The sequence below is a fragment of the Sinocyclocheilus grahami genome, unplaced genomic scaffold, assembly GCF_001515645.1.
Source record: "Sinocyclocheilus grahami isolate Dianchi unplaced genomic scaffold, SAMN03320097.WGS_v1.1 scaffold828.1, whole genome shotgun sequence".
NCBI lineage: Eukaryota > Metazoa > Chordata > Actinopteri > Cypriniformes > Cyprinidae > Sinocyclocheilus > Sinocyclocheilus grahami.
Genome location: NW_015506007.1, coordinates 565,095 through 585,055, shown reverse-complemented (window position 1 = coordinate 585,055; position 19,961 = coordinate 565,095). Strand labels below are relative to the sequence as shown.

At 37.7% G+C, this 19,961-nt stretch overlaps 1 protein-coding gene across 1 annotated transcript; it reads right to left on the bottom strand.

Moving 5' to 3' along the window:
• Positions 1–8,517: 8,517 nt before the first annotated feature.
• Positions 8,518–9,968, bottom strand: LOC107562589 (fish-egg lectin-like). The gene is made up of 5 exons (XM_016247252.1): positions 9,897–9,968; positions 9,534–9,761; positions 9,149–9,360; positions 8,865–8,992; positions 8,518–8,757 (listed from the first exon to the last, which is right to left on the bottom strand). Exons 1-5 carry the CDS (start codon positions 9,952–9,954, stop codon positions 8,613–8,615), a joined length of 771 nt encoding a protein of 256 aa, XP_016102738.1. The 5' UTR covers positions 9,955–9,968; the 3' UTR covers positions 8,518–8,612.
• Positions 9,969–19,961: the final 9,993 nt, after the last annotated feature.

Below are 19,961 nucleotides of genomic sequence, written 5' to 3'. Positions count from 1 at the left end.
TTGATGACGACACACTTTATTCTCATTGGTCAGATTCTGTAATGACAAACACGACGTGTGTTGTGTTTATTGTAACAATTCAATTCCAAGAATGCTCACAAATCTGTGTTTTTATAACAGTAAAAGCTTTTTTACTGTAGTCGCACTGTTGTATTGGGTCACGCTTATCAAAAAACACTGATAAACACATATTTACCCCCACTTTATTGGTATTTTAATAGTATATGTTTATGTTGAACTTTGTTTGTGAACAGATGGCGCTGTATTAAGCAGTATCTAAAAAGTGTTTCAGTTGCTCATAAAAACGTTTCTGAAACATCTGTGTATTTGACAAATATTGCATTTTATTCACTTCATCTGCGATAGAGTATGCCAACACCGTGAGACCGTCACTACCGGGAGCAGAAAGTGTCCGACTTGACGTCTCTCTTTCAATTCCGCCCCGACTGCAAGTGGCAGATCTTGCCAGCCGTTTGCAGGCTACGGTAGTTCATCTCGAACAAGCCTAAAGTTTGATGTTTTGCCATGAAACAGGAAGTTGCTGTAACTCAGGCATGTAGTGTCCAATCTTCCCCAAACTTAACATGCTACAAATATAGTAAAGCATGCTAGCAACACTTAGCTAATTTGTTAAAGCATGCTATTAATACAATGACGCAGGAAGTTGCTGTAACTCAGGCATGCAATGGCCAATCTGCCCCAAACTTAACATGTTTGGTAAGATGCCTGAGCTGAACACATTCTTCTTCTTCTTCTTCTTCTTCTTCTTCTTCTTCTTCTTCTTCTTCTTCTTCTTCTTCTTCTTCTTCTTCTAATAACGTTTTATGGCGGATGGCAAACCAACTTCTGGTGCATTTTCTTCTTCTTCTTCTTCTTTTTCGGTTTTATGGTGGGTAGCACCAACGTCAAGGTGCATTATTGCCACCTACTGTATTGGAGTGTGGACCAGAGTTACTCATTTCATAATGAGAGAAAAAAAACCTCTAAATTCTCTTAATCAGCTCTGTTCTCATGAGATAAAGAAATAAACTTTCTAATCCATAAGTAAATATATTTTTAAGATTTAGTTCATCCATTCCCACCTTTCTAAGTTTATTCTTCATTGTTTCTCATTCATTAGTATACTTTTGACAAACACAAATAACATGGTCTACTGATTCCTCTATTCCACTGCTCACATAATCCTGTTGGATGTTTATTTATTATTTTCAAGGTTTTATTCAGCATAGTATGTCCAACCCTTAATCTTGTTAGAACATTTTCCTCTTTGGTGTTTCTTTTAGTTATCCTCAGTACTCCTACTTCTTGTAGTATTCATAAAGTTGATGTACTGTATTTCCTGTATCCCATTTATGTTGCCACTCCTTAGTGGTATATGCTTTAATTACCGCTTTTGCTTTATATTTACTAAGTGAGATATTCATGATCTCCTCGTTTTCCAAACGCCTGTTTTGCTAATCCATCAACCTTTTCATTACCTTTTATCCCCCTATGAGCTGGTATCCACATAAATATTATCATGATGTTCATATTCTTAAATCTATAAGATTCTCATATATCTCATTTACTATATCCTGTCTAGTGAGATGTGAGTGATTGCAATGACTTTAATGCCAAACATGAATCTGTACAAAATATAACCTTTTTGATTTGAGTCTCTTCTATCCACTGTAGTGCTGTTACTGTTGCCATCATCTCTACTGTGTATACTGATAAATTATCTGATGTTCTCTTATTAACAGAAATGTTTAAGGATGGAATACTGAAAGCAAAACCTGTTCTCCCTGTATTGGGATCTTTAGATCCATCAGTATATACTGGAGCAAATGCTTGATATACAGTTTGTAGTCTATCTTCAACAACAGCTACAATGTTTTCAGATTCTTTCATTAACTCTAGTATATAAAAATCTATGGATACTGCAGGAAACATCCAAGGTGGAGTTATTTATAATGGTACTGTAGGAATGTATTTTTTCTGACTTAAAATAATTTCTCTAGCTTCTTTGTCACTATTCCATGCAAAACACTTCTGTTTAGACCTTTCCTTTTCCCACCACAGAAGGTATACTTTTACTGCTGAATGGCGGTCTTCTGAATGACCTTGAAGATTTACCCAGTAGTTCATCATTAACTGCTTTCATCTGATTTGTAATGACATTTCACCAAAAAAGTATCCTGGTACAACATCTGATACCCAACAGGAAGTCAGCTATTTTGAATTTCCTCTATGATTTTTGTGCAGTTTTTGCCCTTTTCAGGCCTCCTACAGTTTTAAGTGGATCATTTTCAAATTTGGTGAGTGTGATCATCAGGCCTTTGCAATGCTAAATTACAAAGATCTTGAGTTTTCGTGTCCCTGCGGCAGCCTGACATTAGGCTTGTTTGACTTCATATGGCGCCGCAAAGATCGGCTGCCGCCTGACAAAAGCAATGCATCCTTGTTAGAAAGTTTGTCCGAATTTGATCGGCACTGCAGCCGCCTTACGATCACATGTGCCATCAAAGACCGAGACCAGCCACCAAGGTCAGTCACTGCAGTTACTCAAAATCAGCTGTGAAAAGCCTTGATGACGACACACTTTATTCTCATTGGTCAGATTCTGTAATGACAAACACGACGTGTGTTGTGTTTATTGTAACAATTCAATTCCAAGAATGCTCACAAATCTGTGTTTTTATAACAGTAAAAGCTTTTTTACTGTAGTCGCACTGTTGTATTGGGTCACGCTTATCAAAAAACACTGATAAACACATATTTACCCCCACTTTATTGGTATTTTAATAGTATATGTTTATGTTGAACTTTGTTTGTGAACAGATGGCGCTGTATTAAGCAGTATCTAAAAAGTGTTTCAGTTGCTCATAAAAACGTTTCTGAAACATCTGTGTATTTGACAAATATTGCATTTTATTCACTTCATCTGCGATAGAGTATGCCAACACCGTGAGACCGTCACTACCGGGAGCAGAAAGTGTCCGACTTGACGTCTCTCTTTCAATTCCGCCCCGACTGCAAGTGGCAGATCTTGCCAGCCGTTTGCAGGCTACGGTAGTTCATCTCGAACAAGCCTAAAGTTTGATGTTTTGCCATGAAACAGGAAGTTGCTGTAACTCAGGCATGCAATGGCCAATCTGCCCCAAACTTAACATGTTTGGTAAGATGCCTGAGCTGAACACATTCTTCTTCTTCTTCTTCTTCTTCTTCTTCTTCTTCTTCTTCTTCTTCTTCTTCTTCTTCTTCTTCTTCTTCTTCTTCTTCTTCTTCTTCTTCTTCTTCTTCTTCTTCTTCTTCTTCTTCTTCTTCTTCTTCTTCTTCTTCTAATAACGTTTTATGGCGGATGGCAAACCAACTTCTGGTGCATTTTCTTCTTCTTCTTCTTCTTTTTCGGTTTTATGGTGGGTAGCACCAACGTCAAGGTGCATTATTGCCACCTACTGTATTGGAGTGTGGACCAGAGTTACTCATTTCATAATGAGAGAAAAAAAACCTCTAAATTCTCTTAATCAGCTCTGTTCTCATGAGATAAAGAAATAAACTTTCTAATCCATAAGTAAATATATTTTTAAGATTTAGTTCATCCATTCCCACCTTTCTAAGTTTATTCTTCATTGTTTCTCATTCATTAGTATACTTTTGACAAACACAAATAACATGGTCTACTGATTCCTCTATTCCACTGCTCACATAATCCTGTTGGATGTTTATTTATTATTTTCAAGGTTTTATTCAGCATAGTATGTCCAACCCTTAATCTTGTTAGAACATTTTCCTCTTTGGTGTTTCTTTTAGTTATCCTCAGTACTCCTACTTCTTGTAGTATTCATAAAGTTGATGTACTGTATTTCCTGTATCCCATTTATGTTGCCACTCCTTAGTGGTATATGCTTTAATTACCGCTTTTGCTTTATATTTACTAAGTGAGATATTCATGATCTCCTCGTTTTCCAAACGCCTGTTTTGCTAATCCATCAACCTTTTCATTACCTTTTATCCCCCTATGAGCTGGTATCCACATAAATATTATCATGATGTTCATATTCTTAAATCTATAAGATTCTCATATATCTCATTTACTATATCCTGTCTAGTGAGATGTGAGTGATTGCAATGACTTTAATGCCAAACATGAATCTGTACAAAATATAACCTTTTTGATTTGAGTCTCTTCTATCCACTGTAGTGCTGTTACTATTGCCATCATCTCTACTGTGTATACTGATAAATTATCTGATGTTCTCTTATTAACAGAAATGTTTAAGGATGGAATACTGAAAGCAAAACCTGTTCTCCCTGTATTGGGATCTTTAGATCCATCAGTATATACTGGAGCAAATGCTTGATATACAGTTTGTAGTCTATCTTCAACAACAGCTACAATGTTTTCAGATTCTTTCATTAACTCTAGTATATAAAAATCTATGGATACTGCAGGAAACATCCAAGGTGGAGTTATTTATAATGGTACTGTAGGAATGTATTTTTTCTGACTTAAAATAATTTCTCTAGCTTCTTTGTCACTATTCCATGCAAAACACTTCTGTTTAGACCTTTCCTTTTCCCACCACAGAAGGTATACTTTTACTGCTGAATGGCGGTCTTCTGAATGACCTTGAAGATTTACCCAGTAGTTCATCATTAACTGCTTTCATCTGATTTGTAATGACATTTCACCCACTTCAACCTGAAGAGCAGATACAGGAGTCGTTTTAAAAGCACCACAACAAAGTCTCAAAGTTGGAGATTGTATCACATTCAGCTTCTTAATGTTTTTGCTGCTGAGCCATAAACAATACTTCCATAATCTAACACTGATCTAATCAGTGCTATATAAATAGCCTACTATGCAGCTCTTCTCGCTCCCCGCTCTGATCCTCTTAGACATCTTAGACCTTTTTACATTTAGTGTCAAACTGTCAATCTTTTGAATATGTTCGTTCCATGTTAATTTTGCATCAAACCACACACCCAGAAACGTAAAATACTTCCATAATCTAACACTGATCTAATCAGTGCTATATAAATAGCCTACTATGCAGCTCTTCTCGCTCCCCGCTCTGATCCTCTTAGACATCTTAGACCTTTTTACATTTAGTGTCAAACTGTCAATCTTTTGAATATGTTCGTTCCATGTTAATTTTGCATCAAACCACACACCCAGAAACGTAAAAACGTTGACTTGTTCAATAGTTTGTCCATACATCTTTGTCTCTGTGTCGATGCCTCTTTTTGAGTGAACAGTATTGTTGGGCTGAACACATTTACATACCCATATTCAGTTATAGTCATAGCACCACCAGCTGGCAACAGGAAGTGACATGTTTAACACTGTTATGGACTCCTAGCAACATATTAAAAAGTGCCAGCAAGTGTTAAATAGGCTAGTAACATGCTAGCAACACTTAGCTAAGTGCTAAAGTATATGCAATGAAACAGAAAGTTGCTGTAACTCAGGCATGCTGTACCCAATCTGCCCCAAACTTAACATGTTTAATAAAAGTCCTGGGTCATGTTCAAGCTCAAACATTGTGTGCACCGTTTTGCTACGGTTTCCGGTTTGAACGACATGTTTCCTGGAAACGGTGTGCAATGGGGTTTGAGATGCGTTTTCTCTTGTTTGGTGGGTGTGTCAAACATGTCAGCCCAATCAGCAGCAACATATATATAAACCAGGCGGTATTAAAGAGACAGCTCGCACAATGTAAATAACATCCAAATAAATTCACAAGAGCAAGTATATTGTTTGCACATGTTTATTTACATTAAAGGCAAAATAACTGAAATAAAAAGAGCACAATCTGGAACTGCTTTAAGTCTGTCTAAATATCATTTAGTAATTGCGATGTCTTCTGGTCCATATCCTTTCCTTAGGAAGGTGTGCTAAATACTGATTAATGTAACATAAAAATGCTATACATATTTATATATTTTGCTATTGTATTGTGGAGTGACACTTTCATAAACTTTTCTATACTCCTCTGATTATATAATGGTAAATATTACAATATCATAGCACAACAACAGCGATCAGCAATAATGATAAGCCTAATACTCACAATAAAAATAATAAGGTCATATAGATCATAACAGTCTCGGAGGTAAGAAGTGGATTATCCTTCACCTGAAATGTTTGTCTTTTCATCCTGAAATGCGAGGCAAATTTTGGATCACAATAATTAGGAACCACAGTTTCCACAAATCCCTTCATTTGATTGGGATGTTCTCTTTTATTCTGGAGGGCAAGGCCAGTGACTGTACCATCGAGCGTATTTTGCAGTATTAAACACGTATTTATACCGATTTCATCAGGCTCCGTAAATTCTTCAAAAAGAACACAAAGAATGGCCTTCTCAGCTGCCATAGCTGCAACTCTTGCTTCATCAGAACAGAGCGTTCAACGCACCACCATTTCCGTTTAAAAAACGTTTTGCACCGTTTTTGTCGGGGCTGAACGCAGCCCAGGTCTGAAGACATGCCCATATTCGGTTATAGTCATAGCGCCACCTACTGGCAACAGGAAGTGACATGTTTAACACTGTTATTGGCTAAGCAACACATTAAAATAAGCCATTGAGTGCTAAACATGCTAGAAACATACTCCAACGTAATAGCAACACTTACTAAGAGCTAAATCATGCTAGTAATACCATGAAACAAGAAGTTGTTGTAACTCATGCACTTTCAATCAAACTTCACATGTTTGATAAGAGTCCTGGCCTGAACGCATCTTAAGACCAATGTTCAGTTATAATCATAGCGCCAACTGCTGGCTGCAGGAAATTACTTGTTTTACACTCATTTAAACATCATCTAATATCAGATATGCCCCGAACTTCACATGTTTGATAAGAGTCCTGGCCTGAACACGTCGACCAATGTTCAGTTATAATCATAGCGCCAGGCAGGGGCGGACTTAATCATTAGGCAAAGGTAGGTGACCGCCTTGGGCCCCCAAAAGCCAAGGGCCCCTAAAATGCTTTTTATATGCGAGATGCACCTTCAGTGCGGACGCACAAGTGGTTGCTGTGGTGTTCACGACAACCGTCTGTGCGTCCGCGTTGAACGTGCTTCTTAGCAAAAGTAGGGCGATGTAGAAAATGGGGACGGAATCCCGGAATCTATTCATAAAAACGGAATTTACTGTGTAACGCGGAATGTGACGGAATGAACGGCGCAGATGCGCGTTTCATTTGCTATTTAAGCACGTGCAACGCTCGCGGTTGTCGTCTGTAGTAGCTAAATAGTATTTTTTCCATTTAATATTCACATACACTAGTCCATATCGCGGTTTGATTGAAGTGTACTGATTTGCATTTGATTTATTCATTCAATATTTGACGCATTCCGTGACATTGCTCGTTACACAGTAAACTTCTGTTGAGTAGCATTTTGAATGTACAAAAATTAAAGGGTTTGTTTAATTTTCATTGGAATACAAGATAGATGAATGTTTTGCCTTCATTTTATTACCAGAAAAATGAAAATACACAACACAGAATTTCAAAAAAATAAGTAAATAAAATTACAATTTCATAGGGCCCTATTATTGTATGCAAATTAATAAATTAACTTGTTTTTCATGAATTCAATTAATTAGATATGTTTTTGATTAAACCATTCAAATGGAATACAGAAAATTTTAAATTGAAAGCGCAGAATTTGGGCCCCAAGAATGTAATTTTTTGTTAAACTTTTAATAGGCCTAAATTGCTGTTAAATTAAACAAGTTTCATGATTTTAATTCATTAGACATGTGTTTTGTTAAAATTTAATATAATCATCCAGAAAAATTAAAACGAGAAGGGAAAAAAAACAATGCAGAAAAATTTAAACGGAAAAAAAGATTTGGGAAAAAATAAAACGGATTTCATAGGGCCCTACAAATTTCATGCATCTGAAGCTATAATTTTAAGCAACAGTGCATATTATATAGGGCCTATTTTAATTTTTATAAATGGCGCTCACTCGTTTTTGTGAAAGACCCAAGAAGGACCAAATAATCCTTAAGCATGTACATTTATAATTTCCTTCAGTTTAATTTAAATGTGCAATTAAAATAAATAAAAAAATAAATGTATATTTTAAAGTTTAGAATTAGACAGCCTTGCGTAGACAATTGCATAGTGAAAATTACCCCAACGCACCACCTAGTGTCCAACCTACTCTAATACTATTATAACCTGTTTAAATATAAACACAAACTTACACATGCAATGTCTATATCTGCCTCAAAATTTCAAAATGCACATGTTTGGTAGAGCAGGAAATTTGGCACATATAAATGACTGATATATTCCTCCTATATTTACCACTTTAAAGGTAAGAGGTAAAGAAACAACATAAATCAAGCACAAGATGTATGTTTGCTCTCTCGAAGATGCAGAAAGACAAGTTGCTTGTTTGAATCCTTAAATCCTGATAACATCCTCTAAAAATGACAGCTTTATAGACACATAAATATGTACTAAATAGATATTAGTCCAATAAAACACAAAAAGAAACGCAACACTGATAAAATAGATGCTTTCATTATGCTTTATTGGTTGAGCAGCAATAAAAAAGAGAAGAAAAGAAAGTATAATCAAGATTTTCTGTTAATATTCTGTGACAGACTATATAGTGCATTTATGGACGGAGCCGTCAACACACACGACCCACAGCACTCCCAGGTCAAAGCTCACATGCATGTGGTTATTGGGACAGGCAGTCATCAAATGCCACTGTGTGCCAGAAGGGTTGGATCGAGTGATGCCAATTCTGCAGTAGATAAAAATGGTTTCTTGAATGCAGTGTTTGAAAATCATTCTTGATGAATTCACCACTTTTATTCATAAAACTTGTAATATTATGACTGTTCAGCTTACCTTTGGTATAACTTCCCATTAGAGTTGATACCAAAGACACTGCCATCAGTTGCTACTTCAATCATGGACAGAGATCCAGCAATATTCACAAAGGTGCCGGACCCAGAACAGACATTATTAGACACATCCTGCACGAGACCGAAAGAGACACAATCCAGTCAGTCGTTGTACAGTCACATCAAGAAACTTTTTTGCTTTTATCTGCTTCTGCCTTTATTTTGGATATACATTTTGGTGCACTTGAACTTGTTCTCTAGCTCTTGTATCTAACATCGTGGCATTACCCTCATGATCCAGATTTTGTTATCTGCGCTCACTCCCCAACAGCTGTACGGACCACAGCTGTAATATTTCAGCCCTCCATTAAGTTTAACCCAAGGAGAAGTGCAGGATGGCCAGTTGTTGTTAGCATCCATATTTGCACAATATATTTGATCATTCTTATTGACACCTGCAAGGATCTGATCACCTCCAGCATCCACCTGTTTGAGAAGCCCTGACAACACAATCAACAGGTTGGATGAAGGATTAGTTTAAATGGAAAATCAACAATAAGATGATATATTTGGCACCATGGATTTAAAACATTGACTTTAAATGAAGTTAATGTACATTAATGACAGATTAAACATGTCTTTTCTGTAATTTGTGCTTTCTGTAACTCTTTACCTGGAAACTGAACGAAGGAGCCACTCTTAAGCTTGAAGATGTTGTAAGCTGAATCCACCCCCAGCTGACCAGCAGGACCAACACTGAAGTGCTTTAGAGACATACTGATCTTTGTGAACACATTATCAATCAGGACAAACGCTTCATTATGATTGTTCACTCCAACCACTGAGCCCGACCCAGCGTCTATCTGCTTCAGGTTACCATTCATCACAGTACAGTATAAAGCTGTGAAAACATGGTGCAAAATAATCAGTGATTGCAAATACAAAGATGTTTAAAGAAATACAATATTTATATTTTTATATAGAAAGAAAACTAGGAAATATTTTGTTTGTTTTGTTACCAAAACACATAGTTTACCCAGAGTGTGAAGAAACTTGGAGCAGAAGAGTAGCAGGATGCTCTGATAAACCTTCATTGCTCCACGATACAGTTTGTTGTAGGATACCATAACATTCTCAAGTCTATTCTCAAGGGCATATTTATATACGATAGATTCATGCAAAATCAAACAGGATGTACTGCACATCCAATCAAAGTACTCACAGGTCAAACAATACCCTATATGGATATTAAGAAACATAACATAATGATGCACATGCGGGTGAGTATGTACGTTATAGTATGTGCACGCTGAGTTTCCATTTTTTTAAGTTGTGACCTTGTGTCTAAGGTTTAGTTCTTGTTTTGTCTAGGTGTGTCCAAGATGTGCACATAATGAAAGGAAATTAGTCTTGCAAAAGTCTTGCAAGAATAGTCAAAAGTGAAGCCCAAGAAATAAAAAATAACAGACCTGTTCAGAGAATTCATTTATATACTGTAAGTGAATTCTGTATAAGTAAGAAGAAAATATGATCAGTATGAAGACATCCTTCTCTTGTTAGGTCAAGATTCAGCAGTCAGTCACTGTAAAAAAATGTGATCGTAAATTCACAGTAAATTACTGGCTACTAGTTGCATTACTTTCACAGTAAGTTACTGTATCATTTTTACAGTAAATAACTGTGAAATGACAGCTGTATACTGTGACCTCACAGTAGTTATTCCATACTGTGATTTAGCAGTATGCTCCTGTAGAATTACTGTATTTAGCTGTGAAGTTACAGTTAATGCCATCAGATTACTGCAATTTAGCAGTATTCTGCTGTAGAATTACAGTGTAAAGTGTAATAGTAATGCAAATCAGTAGCCAGTAATGTGCTTTTAATTTACTATAAAATGTAATTAACAGGGCAGCCCTCGACTAAGGATTTTTCTGGTTGACTAGTAGTTGTTCATTTTAAGCAGGCCCGGATTGGCTAATCGGGAGCACCGGGAGGAATCCCGGTGGGCCGGTCTGTTTTTTGGCGCGAGGGCCGGTGGGTTGATGCTGTTCCTAGGCTGCCTGCACTCATAGCAGACCCACTCTTTTTATTTATTTCCTCGCAGGCCATATTATTATTTTCATCAGATCATATCAGTAACAAATTCTCAATTGATAACTAAAATAGACTGTGATAACTAATCATTCTTTTTGCACAAATCGTTGTTTTATTTGTGAACATAGGCGTTTGAGGAAGGCTTTAAGACCAAGGGAAATCTCTGCCGGCTGCTCCCGCTTTTTTATTTTACAAAACCAGTTTGGACGAATGCAAACAACTTATTAATCATGAGCCCAACATCCAGCATGGCAGGAAAACATTTAATCTACCTGAGGGAAAACGTCTTTCATTGTAAGTTAATTCTGTTGAATAGAGAGGGGAAAAAATGCATTACAAAAATATTAATAAAATAAATACTTCTTGCGTAGGTATATAATACATCTTTAAAAGATTATAAAAATCAAATATATATATATAGAGAGAGACAGAGTACAATATAATTACTATACACAAGTGTATTATTGTTAAATTACTTAATGTTGTTCATTATTTTATATTTATATTTTCAGAATAATTTTTAAATAAATGTTGCACACCTCAAGAACGTATAAAATGACCTATTTAAAGGGAAATACCTACAGCACTTAAAGCACAGCACTTAAAAATGTATTATATATGTACAGTCAAACCAAAATGTATTCAGACACCTTGAACATTTCATTCATTAATACAGTTTATTCACTATAGTAAAAAAATTGTAATAAAATATGACAGAGCCGAAAGTACTCCTTGTGGCAATCCTCATCCAGCCGAAGCTCCTAAATTAAAGAATGGAACTCATTCCTAGTCGACGCCGTCGCAAAAGACGGTACAAGCACATCTGAATCCATGTTGTGATAACCTTGGCGCGCGATGTCATATCCTGCTCCCGCCCATATCGCAGCGGCTCCGAAAAAATTTCGCATGTTCAAAGTCTAGTGTGACTGCTCCACTTGGACCTCATTATTGAAGTAAAAATCCAAGCACCAGAAGCGGCCCACACTCTCTTGAGTTTTCTTTAATTGAAAAATATGCATTTTCATTCATTCAAAGGCTATAGGCTACAAGGGGCAGCAAGCTAGAGAGTTTGAGAGTGCAAAATATAATTAAAAAACGGACAAAAACATGGCCAAGAAAGGTTTGACAAGATAGGAGGCGATTGATTTGATCTTTGATGACACCTGAGAAGAGGCTGAGCATGACTTCGGACCCGGAGTCTGTATTCAGACGTTGAGGAGGCGTATGCTGCTGGCATTGATCCAGACGTGGATTGGTAAGTGAAGTTTATATGTTTCTTTCTGTTTAATCTATGAGAAATGTGAGTAAAATAGTCATATACTCCTTGTTTCAGTTCGAAAAACCACTGTTTCACACACTTATGTGGGATATGTGCGTTGCACACGCGTGTAAGTGCATGTATGCGTTCATGTTTGCTCGTGTAACGTTATGTGTGTGCATGCATTCATTCCTGTTTGTGCGTATGTACGTGCATGCACATATATGTGTGTGTGCTGAAGTCCACGAACAGGATCCTCACATAAGTCCCTGGTCTGTCTAGATGTTGCAGAACATAATGAAGTCCCATGTTAACTGCATCGTCCACAGACCTTTTTGCTCTGTAGGCAAACAGATATGTATGTGTGTGTATATGTATGTGTGTGTACGTGCATGCGTGTGTGCATGTTTATCTGTATGTGTGTGAATGTGTGTATGTATGCGTGTGTGAATGCGAGTGTGTGTGTGTGTGTGTGTGTGTACGCGAATGTGTACGTGCGTGTGTGTGTGCGTGCGTGTGTGTGTGTGTGTGTGTGCGTGTGTGTGTACGTGCGTGTGTGTGTGTATGCGAATGTGTACGTGTGTGTATGTGTGTGTACGTGCCTGTGTGTGTGTATGCGAATGTGTGTGTACGTGCATGTGTGTGTGTGTGCATGCATGCATTTATGTGTATATTTGTGTATGTGTGTACGTGCATGTATGTGTATGTGTGTGTGTGTATAAAAGTGTATGTACATGCATGTCTTTGTGTAAAATGAAGCTGTTGGTCACTGCAATGTCCAGGAAGTGCTGGAAAATTGTCCCCCTTACTTTTGGCAGATCCATCACACCCATGTAGAGAAGCAGACCTACATACTTATTTATTTATTTCTTCAGGGTATACATCAGACATTGTGAATTGCTTACTCCTCTCCAGATTTCTGTTTCTGTTTGCACACAAGATGTATATGTATGTGTGTGTACATGCGTGCATGTATGCGTGCATGTGTATATCTGCATGTTTTTGTATAGTTGTGTACGTGCATGTATGTGTGTGTGATTGTGTGTGTACATGCATGTGTGTGTGTGTGTGTAAGCAACTGCAGGCTTTATTTTTATTATTTCATTGTTATTGTATTATTTTTTTATAGTTACATTTTTTACAATTTTGCTCTTACTAATAAACTGCTTTATAATGAAAAGTATTTTTATGAATATATAGTGAGTTTGTAACACATACTTCTATTTGTTTTCCAGTGTGGCTTCTCTAGTTACCTACGTAGAAGCAAATGGGCCATCCACATTGAACACAACACCATCTCAGAGGGGCCAGGGCCGTTGTCACAGCTGTAGCTGTACAATAAGTACATGCGAGGAGTTGACACCTCTGACAAGATGCTCGGAACAAAGTCAGTGCACCGTAAAACACGGAAGTGGTACATGACAATTTTCCAGCACTTCCTGGACATTGCAGTGACCAACAGCTTCATTTTACGCAAAGAGCTGTGTGCCATCCACCATGACAAGCACATGACATGGCAAAAGTTTCAGGAGCTGCTAGCTGCTCAGCTCACAGGTGTTTTCCCTGGATGGCAGCCCGAGAGAGAGATGCGATCATCTGCCTGTTCCTGTGAGTGACACTCAAGACCTTTCACAGAGGGCCAGTTTGGGTCGGCATCATTGCATACGATGCAAAAGGAGCACCCCATGGAAGTGCCAGGAATGTGATGTGGGACTATGTTTGCAGTTAGACAGGAACTGCTTCAGAGAGCACCACATTTAAATGACTGGATTCAAGGATCCTAAAACGCCTGGAGAACTGGGGTAAAACAAATGGCTCCTGAGTGAAAACTGTGCAATCCAGTGTCCCAAAAAGACTTGTATATATGTATTATAGTTCCTTTTTCAAGACTGAGGCATTAGATTATTTCGTTCATGAGTTTTCAGATTTTTTCTAAATAAAAAGCAGTAAAATTTCTTCCCGGTTTTTTTTGTCTATTTACATTCTATTTACTAACTCACCACACACAATAATGTACAATAACTGTAATTTCCTGAAAGCCATTCATTTTCTGAAAAAGAATACACCTTGCACTTGAGGATACCACATTGTGTTATAATTTTATACTCAAAAAACCAAAATGAGTGAAAACGGCCTATTTTAGCTTTAGGTTCTAAAGGGTTAAAAAAAAGCTTGATTGACTGACGTTTCATAGACCTTCAATCGTTAGATTTTCAAATGTCATGCCATTTGTAATTTCACAGTATTTTCACCTCAATTACACGTGTGAAGTCACAATTCTATAATGGTACAATTTGCTCAGGCCGATGACATTTTTTGTAAGTGTGATAAGATTACCGCGAACCATTCCCATCGCGAAGCTGAGGGTCAAATACAGGTAGGCTGGGGTCAAGGCATCAAGAGGCTTCAGTGATTTTTAAGCTAAGAGTTTTCCACAAGAGCCCTCCCTTGTCAATTTTACCATTTAAAGTAATCATATCATATCATAAGTGTCATATCATAAGTTTATTCCACTTTTGGAGAAAACAAAACAGAAACCTGCTAAATGAACAACACTCCCTCCTTTGGCTGGCAGAATTACTGCCATAAAAATAAACATAATTCCTCAAATTTGTATTCTGTTTCAAAATATGCCAATATTTCTGACAAAATCGTTCTTTAAGACATTAGATCAAGTGATTTTTTTATATTTTATTTGAAGTGGTGGCCCAGTTAAAGTTCAGAAAGTATTTACAGCAACCCAAAATTTCTTGCACTTCCAAATTTCTTGGTTTATTTAATTCATAGCATTTTAGTTTGAAGTCAGTTTCATTATGGACTTTGGGTTCCTGCATGGGTTTAAATGGACAAATGCGCAGCATGAGGGACAATTAAATTTTCGCAGGCATCCCGGAACAAAGTTCTGATGCTGGCTGGATTGAATCAGTCATATGAAATAGTTTCTTGACAAGTACTAAAACCATATAGTAGCAAAACGTTCACTTTTATGGTGACAAAATATAGCCTATATTTACCTAATATGTAGAGCATAATCTACATTGTGATGTTTCGGAAAAACCAAGCTATAATTAGTTATTTTTACATATGTAGTATTACACAGTCAAAAGTATTCGTTCCTGTAAGGAGCTGTATTTTGACTTTAATAAACCAGTTAATTTACATGTTACCACAGTTAACATTTAGTTTTCATTATACATTTTTTGTGGGTGCAAAATAAAATCTAATCAACTGCTTTTAAGTGGAAAAACATGATTTAATTTCACCAAATCAACTTGACTTTACATCAACAAACTGAATTTTAATGGGCTAGATCAAGACTAGGAAAGTTGGTTAGGAAAGTAAAAATGAAAGACATTTTCACTTAGGTTTGCATATAAAAAGCACATTTATTAATAGGGTTTCAATTTGGACAGCTGTGCTGAATTAATGTTCAATATTTGTCATGTAACAACAAACTAAGCCTACTCTCAAACATTTGTTGCTTATATACTGTTTCACATACTATTCTTAAAGAAAATAGAAAAAAAATCCAAACACAACCAAATTCTTTACTGAATGTTAAAGGGGTCATATGATGCGATTTCAATTTTTTCTTTCTCGTTGGAGTGTTACAAGCTCTTGGTGCATAAAGGAGATCTGTAAAGTTGCAAAGACTAAAGTCTCAAATCCAAAGAGATATTCTTTATAAAAGTTAAGAGTCAGCCACGCCTACCTAAAATGCCTCGTTCTAACACGCCCCCACATATCTACCTCACTATGTGGGAAGATTTGCATAACGCCGCCCAAATGTTCACGCAAAGAAAGAAGGCGTAACTTTTATTCTCGCTGTAGTATTGTTGTTGCCGCCGCCATGTCGTGAAGACGCTGTGTGCTTCGTGGTGAAAGCGAAGCTACTTTGTTTGGTCTTCCAAAAGAGGACGATATCTGCTTCATCATGCCTGGAGCTGTGGATCACCGGATCGGCTTTCACCGAGGACGAAGCAGAGTCCAGCCCGGGGTCGTCACATGTGGTTGCCGCAAGCCCACCGGATGCGCCGTTCTCAAGCCCGCCGTGTGTGACGCTGTTTCATTGTAAAAGCAAAACTACTTTGTTTGGTCTTCCAAAAATGGACACGACTAGAAATCAGTGGTTAAGTTGTATTTACAACACTGTTCCAGAACACTTCAACCCAAATATTCAGATGTGTGCAGCGCATTTTATGGAGGACTGTTTCCTGATCCTGGTAGAGTAGACTACAATGCCGGCTGTTCTGACTCACAGTCTGTAAGTACGTTTTTATATTTAAAGAATTTGCCTCTAATTATTAAAATGCGAGTTTTGAGCAGTGTAGAGTAGGGCTTGTTGTTTCTCAGATCACAAATGCAGACATGGTTTTACGCGGCGCGATGCAACGCAATGTGTAAAAAGACAGTATAAGTCATTATAATCCATAATTATGTCCCCACTGGATGCAACAGATGCCTCGTTTATAACGTGTTTTAATGTTTTTGAATCATCGCCCCGGCCGGACAGGGCATCACAGTGTGTTAAGGGGTGTAACATTTCCATCACACGCTTGAGGTATTCGGCCAATCACAACACACTGGATAGCTGGCCAATCAGAGCACACCTCGCTTTTCAGACCGATGAGATTTGTAAAAATCGACGCGTTTCAGAAAGGCGAGGCATAGAGGAGAAACAATAATGTACAGTATGTGGAAAATAATGTGTTTTTTAACTTTAAACCGCATAAACACATTTCATTACACCAAATACACAAAATAATGTTCTTTGTAGCAGCATTATATGACCCCTTTAAATAACTAAGAAGACCTACCTCAAGGTAATGCCAAAATATTTTGTAGCCTACTTTGCTTGAGAGATACAAATTTAAACCGTAATTTATAAAATAAAATAAAAAGACTAGTAAAAACTATCAAATGAACTGTAAATTAATTCGAGCTATTTTTAGCTGTGAAAATATATGACTGAGATTTCTCGGCAAACAGCGACACCTGCAGGTCCACTTTAAACAGGAACTGTTGGATTGGATTCCTCCGGAGGTGGCGGAAGTGACGCACGCTCTCTCGACTCTCTGAGCTGGAGCTGGAGCAAGTGCGGGATTTTCAAACAGCGTTGTTGACATCGGAAGACTGTATAGGACTCTTTGATCTGGCGATTTGAATAGAAAGTCCTGTGGACATAAGACTGACTGGAATACGAAGTGAGAGTTGGTGGCGAGTTGATTGGGGAGTGGTGTGGGGGGCATGGCCGACGGCCTGTATAGGTCCAGTAGCGGTGTTGCCCCATAGCTTCTTTGTCGGCTTCATCCTATCAACGTTAACAAATGGCGGGGAGGAGTGTGGATGGTATGGAATATAGTGAGCAAGAGGGGAATGTCAGTGATGAGAGGAGAGAAAGTGATTGGGAAGAAGTAGGAAGGGAGAATCGAGGTAAGAAAGGGGCATGTCGTAAGAGAAAGAAAAAAATGGGGCTAGTTCAACTGGAACGGAAAGTGAAGGAAGAGATGATGAGGGAGAAGGTCTTAAAGCAGGACTGTTTAATGTAGTGGTTCGATTTGAAGGAGAGGGGGGAATTAAGAGAATGGATCCTCTTAAATTAACCAAAATAATAAGAGGGCAAGTAGGAGAAGTGAAATATGCAAGAATATTGGGAGATGGAAATCTACTTATAGGATGTAAAAATGAGGGGCAGATGGAAAAGGCAAAGAAGATGAACTGCATTGGAAAAATTAAAGTTGGCAAAGTAATAAGAGTGGGAGAGAGAAGAACGGGTGGTAGTAAGGGAGTGGTATATGGAATTCCGCTTACTGTAAAAATGAAAGAACTAGTGGAGAACATGAGGGTACGAAACAGCTCAGTTAAAATGGCCATAAGAATGACAAGGGGAATTGAAAAAATAGAAACAGAATCTGTTTTGGTTGAGTTTGAATCAAAGGATATGCCAAAAGAGGTATATTATGGATTCATGAGATATAGCATAAGAGAATACATTCCTAAGCCAATGAGATGCTATAAATGCCAAGAATTTGGACATGTGGCTAAGGTGTGCAAAGGAAAAAGAAGGTGTATCAGGTGCAGTGGGGATCATGATTATGGAAAGTGTGGGGAAGAAGTGAGGCCAAAGTGTTGCAGTTGTGGAGGGAATCACTGTGTCGCATTTTGGGGGTGTGAAGTGATGAAAAAAGAAGTGAACGTGCAACAGATAAGAGTGAAGGAAAACATGTCTTTTTCCGAGGCTGTTAAAAGATCTGAAAGAGAAAAGGAGAGTCAGAAGAGGGAATATATGAATAGGGGGACAAGAGAAGTCCAACAAGAGCAGAAGGAACAGTGGGAGGAGAAGAAGAAAATGGTGACATTTATAGCAGGAGTGATAAATGCTACAGCTGAAATAAGATCTAAAACGGAAAGAATTCAGATTATTGTAAAAGCTGCAATACATCATCTAGATATGGCAGGTTTAAAATGGGAAGAGGTGAGGGATGAGCTAAGTGTACAGTCGAGTCAAGAGACAGCATGTGTGGGTTAATAATTTTAGTAATGTTACTCCTTCAATGGAATGCAAGGAGCCGGATTACAAATGGACAAGATTTTAAACAGGTTATTGCGAGTAGGAGAGAAAAACCAGGCATAATATGTGTTCAGGAATCCTGGCTAAAGCCTAATCTGGATTTTGTTATATATGGATATGTAGCAATTAGACAAGATAGGGTAAATGGTGGTGGAGGGGGTTGTTACATTTGTGAAACAGGGGATTCCACATAGGGTGTTAGGCAAAGGGGGTGAACATGAATATGTAGTAGTGGAGGTATGGGGTGTGGGGAAGACATTTGTAGTCATAAATTATTATAATCCATGTAGAAGACTGCAATTAAACCAGCTTGAGGAAATAGAGGGACAAGATAGCAGTAATATTGTATGGTGTGGGGACTTCAATGTGCATAATACATTGTGGGGAGGTGAAAAAGTGGATATTAATGGGCAAGTGATAGAAGAGCTATTAGAGGAGAAAAACTTGGTATGTTTAAATGATGGGACTAAAACAAGGATAGAGGTTAATAATGGAAGGGAGTCTGTACTTGATCTTACACTGGTGTCCAATAGTATGGCAGCAATATGTAGTTGGAGTGTGTATAAAGAAGGAACAGTATTGTGTAAAATCAACATAAATGTATCTGAAATTACTGAAGGAAGAGGGGGAAAATGGGTATTTGAGAAGGCTGATTGGGGGAAATTCCAGAGGGAAAGTGACAAATATCTGAATCAGACTGAATATAATTGTGATATAGAAATTCTGGAAAATAAAGTAAGACAGGGTATAATAACAGCATCATTAGAGTCTATTCCAAAAAGCCAAGGTAATATAAAGAGAAAAGAAGTGCCATGGTGGGATGATGAATGTTTCATTGTCAGCACTGTACAGTCTCAGGGCAGGTATGTCCAATAGCCGTCAGGACCTGTTATATGCAATATCAACAACATATACAAGAGTAAAGGAAACATGTAATGAGATTCGACTGATCTGGACCCCAGCTCATATAGGCATTTTGGGCAATGAGAGAGTGGATAAATTAGCTAAACAAGCAATTAAAAAAGAGAATATTGAAGTACATATAAAGATATAAAGTATAGTTTGGAAAGAAGCCATGAGAGAACAGCAACGGCAGTGGGACAGGGAAGCTAAAGGAAGACATTTGTATGCCATTCAACATAAAGTTGGTACAGAGAGGAACTGGGGAGGGACTAGGA

Coding starts and splice junctions, on each gene's coding strand:
- LOC107562589 (XM_016247252.1), bottom strand. CDS start 9,954: ATGAAGGTTTATCAGAGCATCCTGCTACTCTTCTGCTCCAAGTTTCTT. Junction 9,361..9,533: donor CTCCTTCGTTCAGTTTCCAG/GTAAAGAGTTAC, acceptor TTGTGTTGTCAG/GGCTTCTCAAACAGGTGGAT. Junction 8,758..8,864: donor AATGGGAAGTTATACCAAAG/GTAAGCTGAACA, acceptor TATCTACTGCAG/AATTGGCATCACTCGATCCA.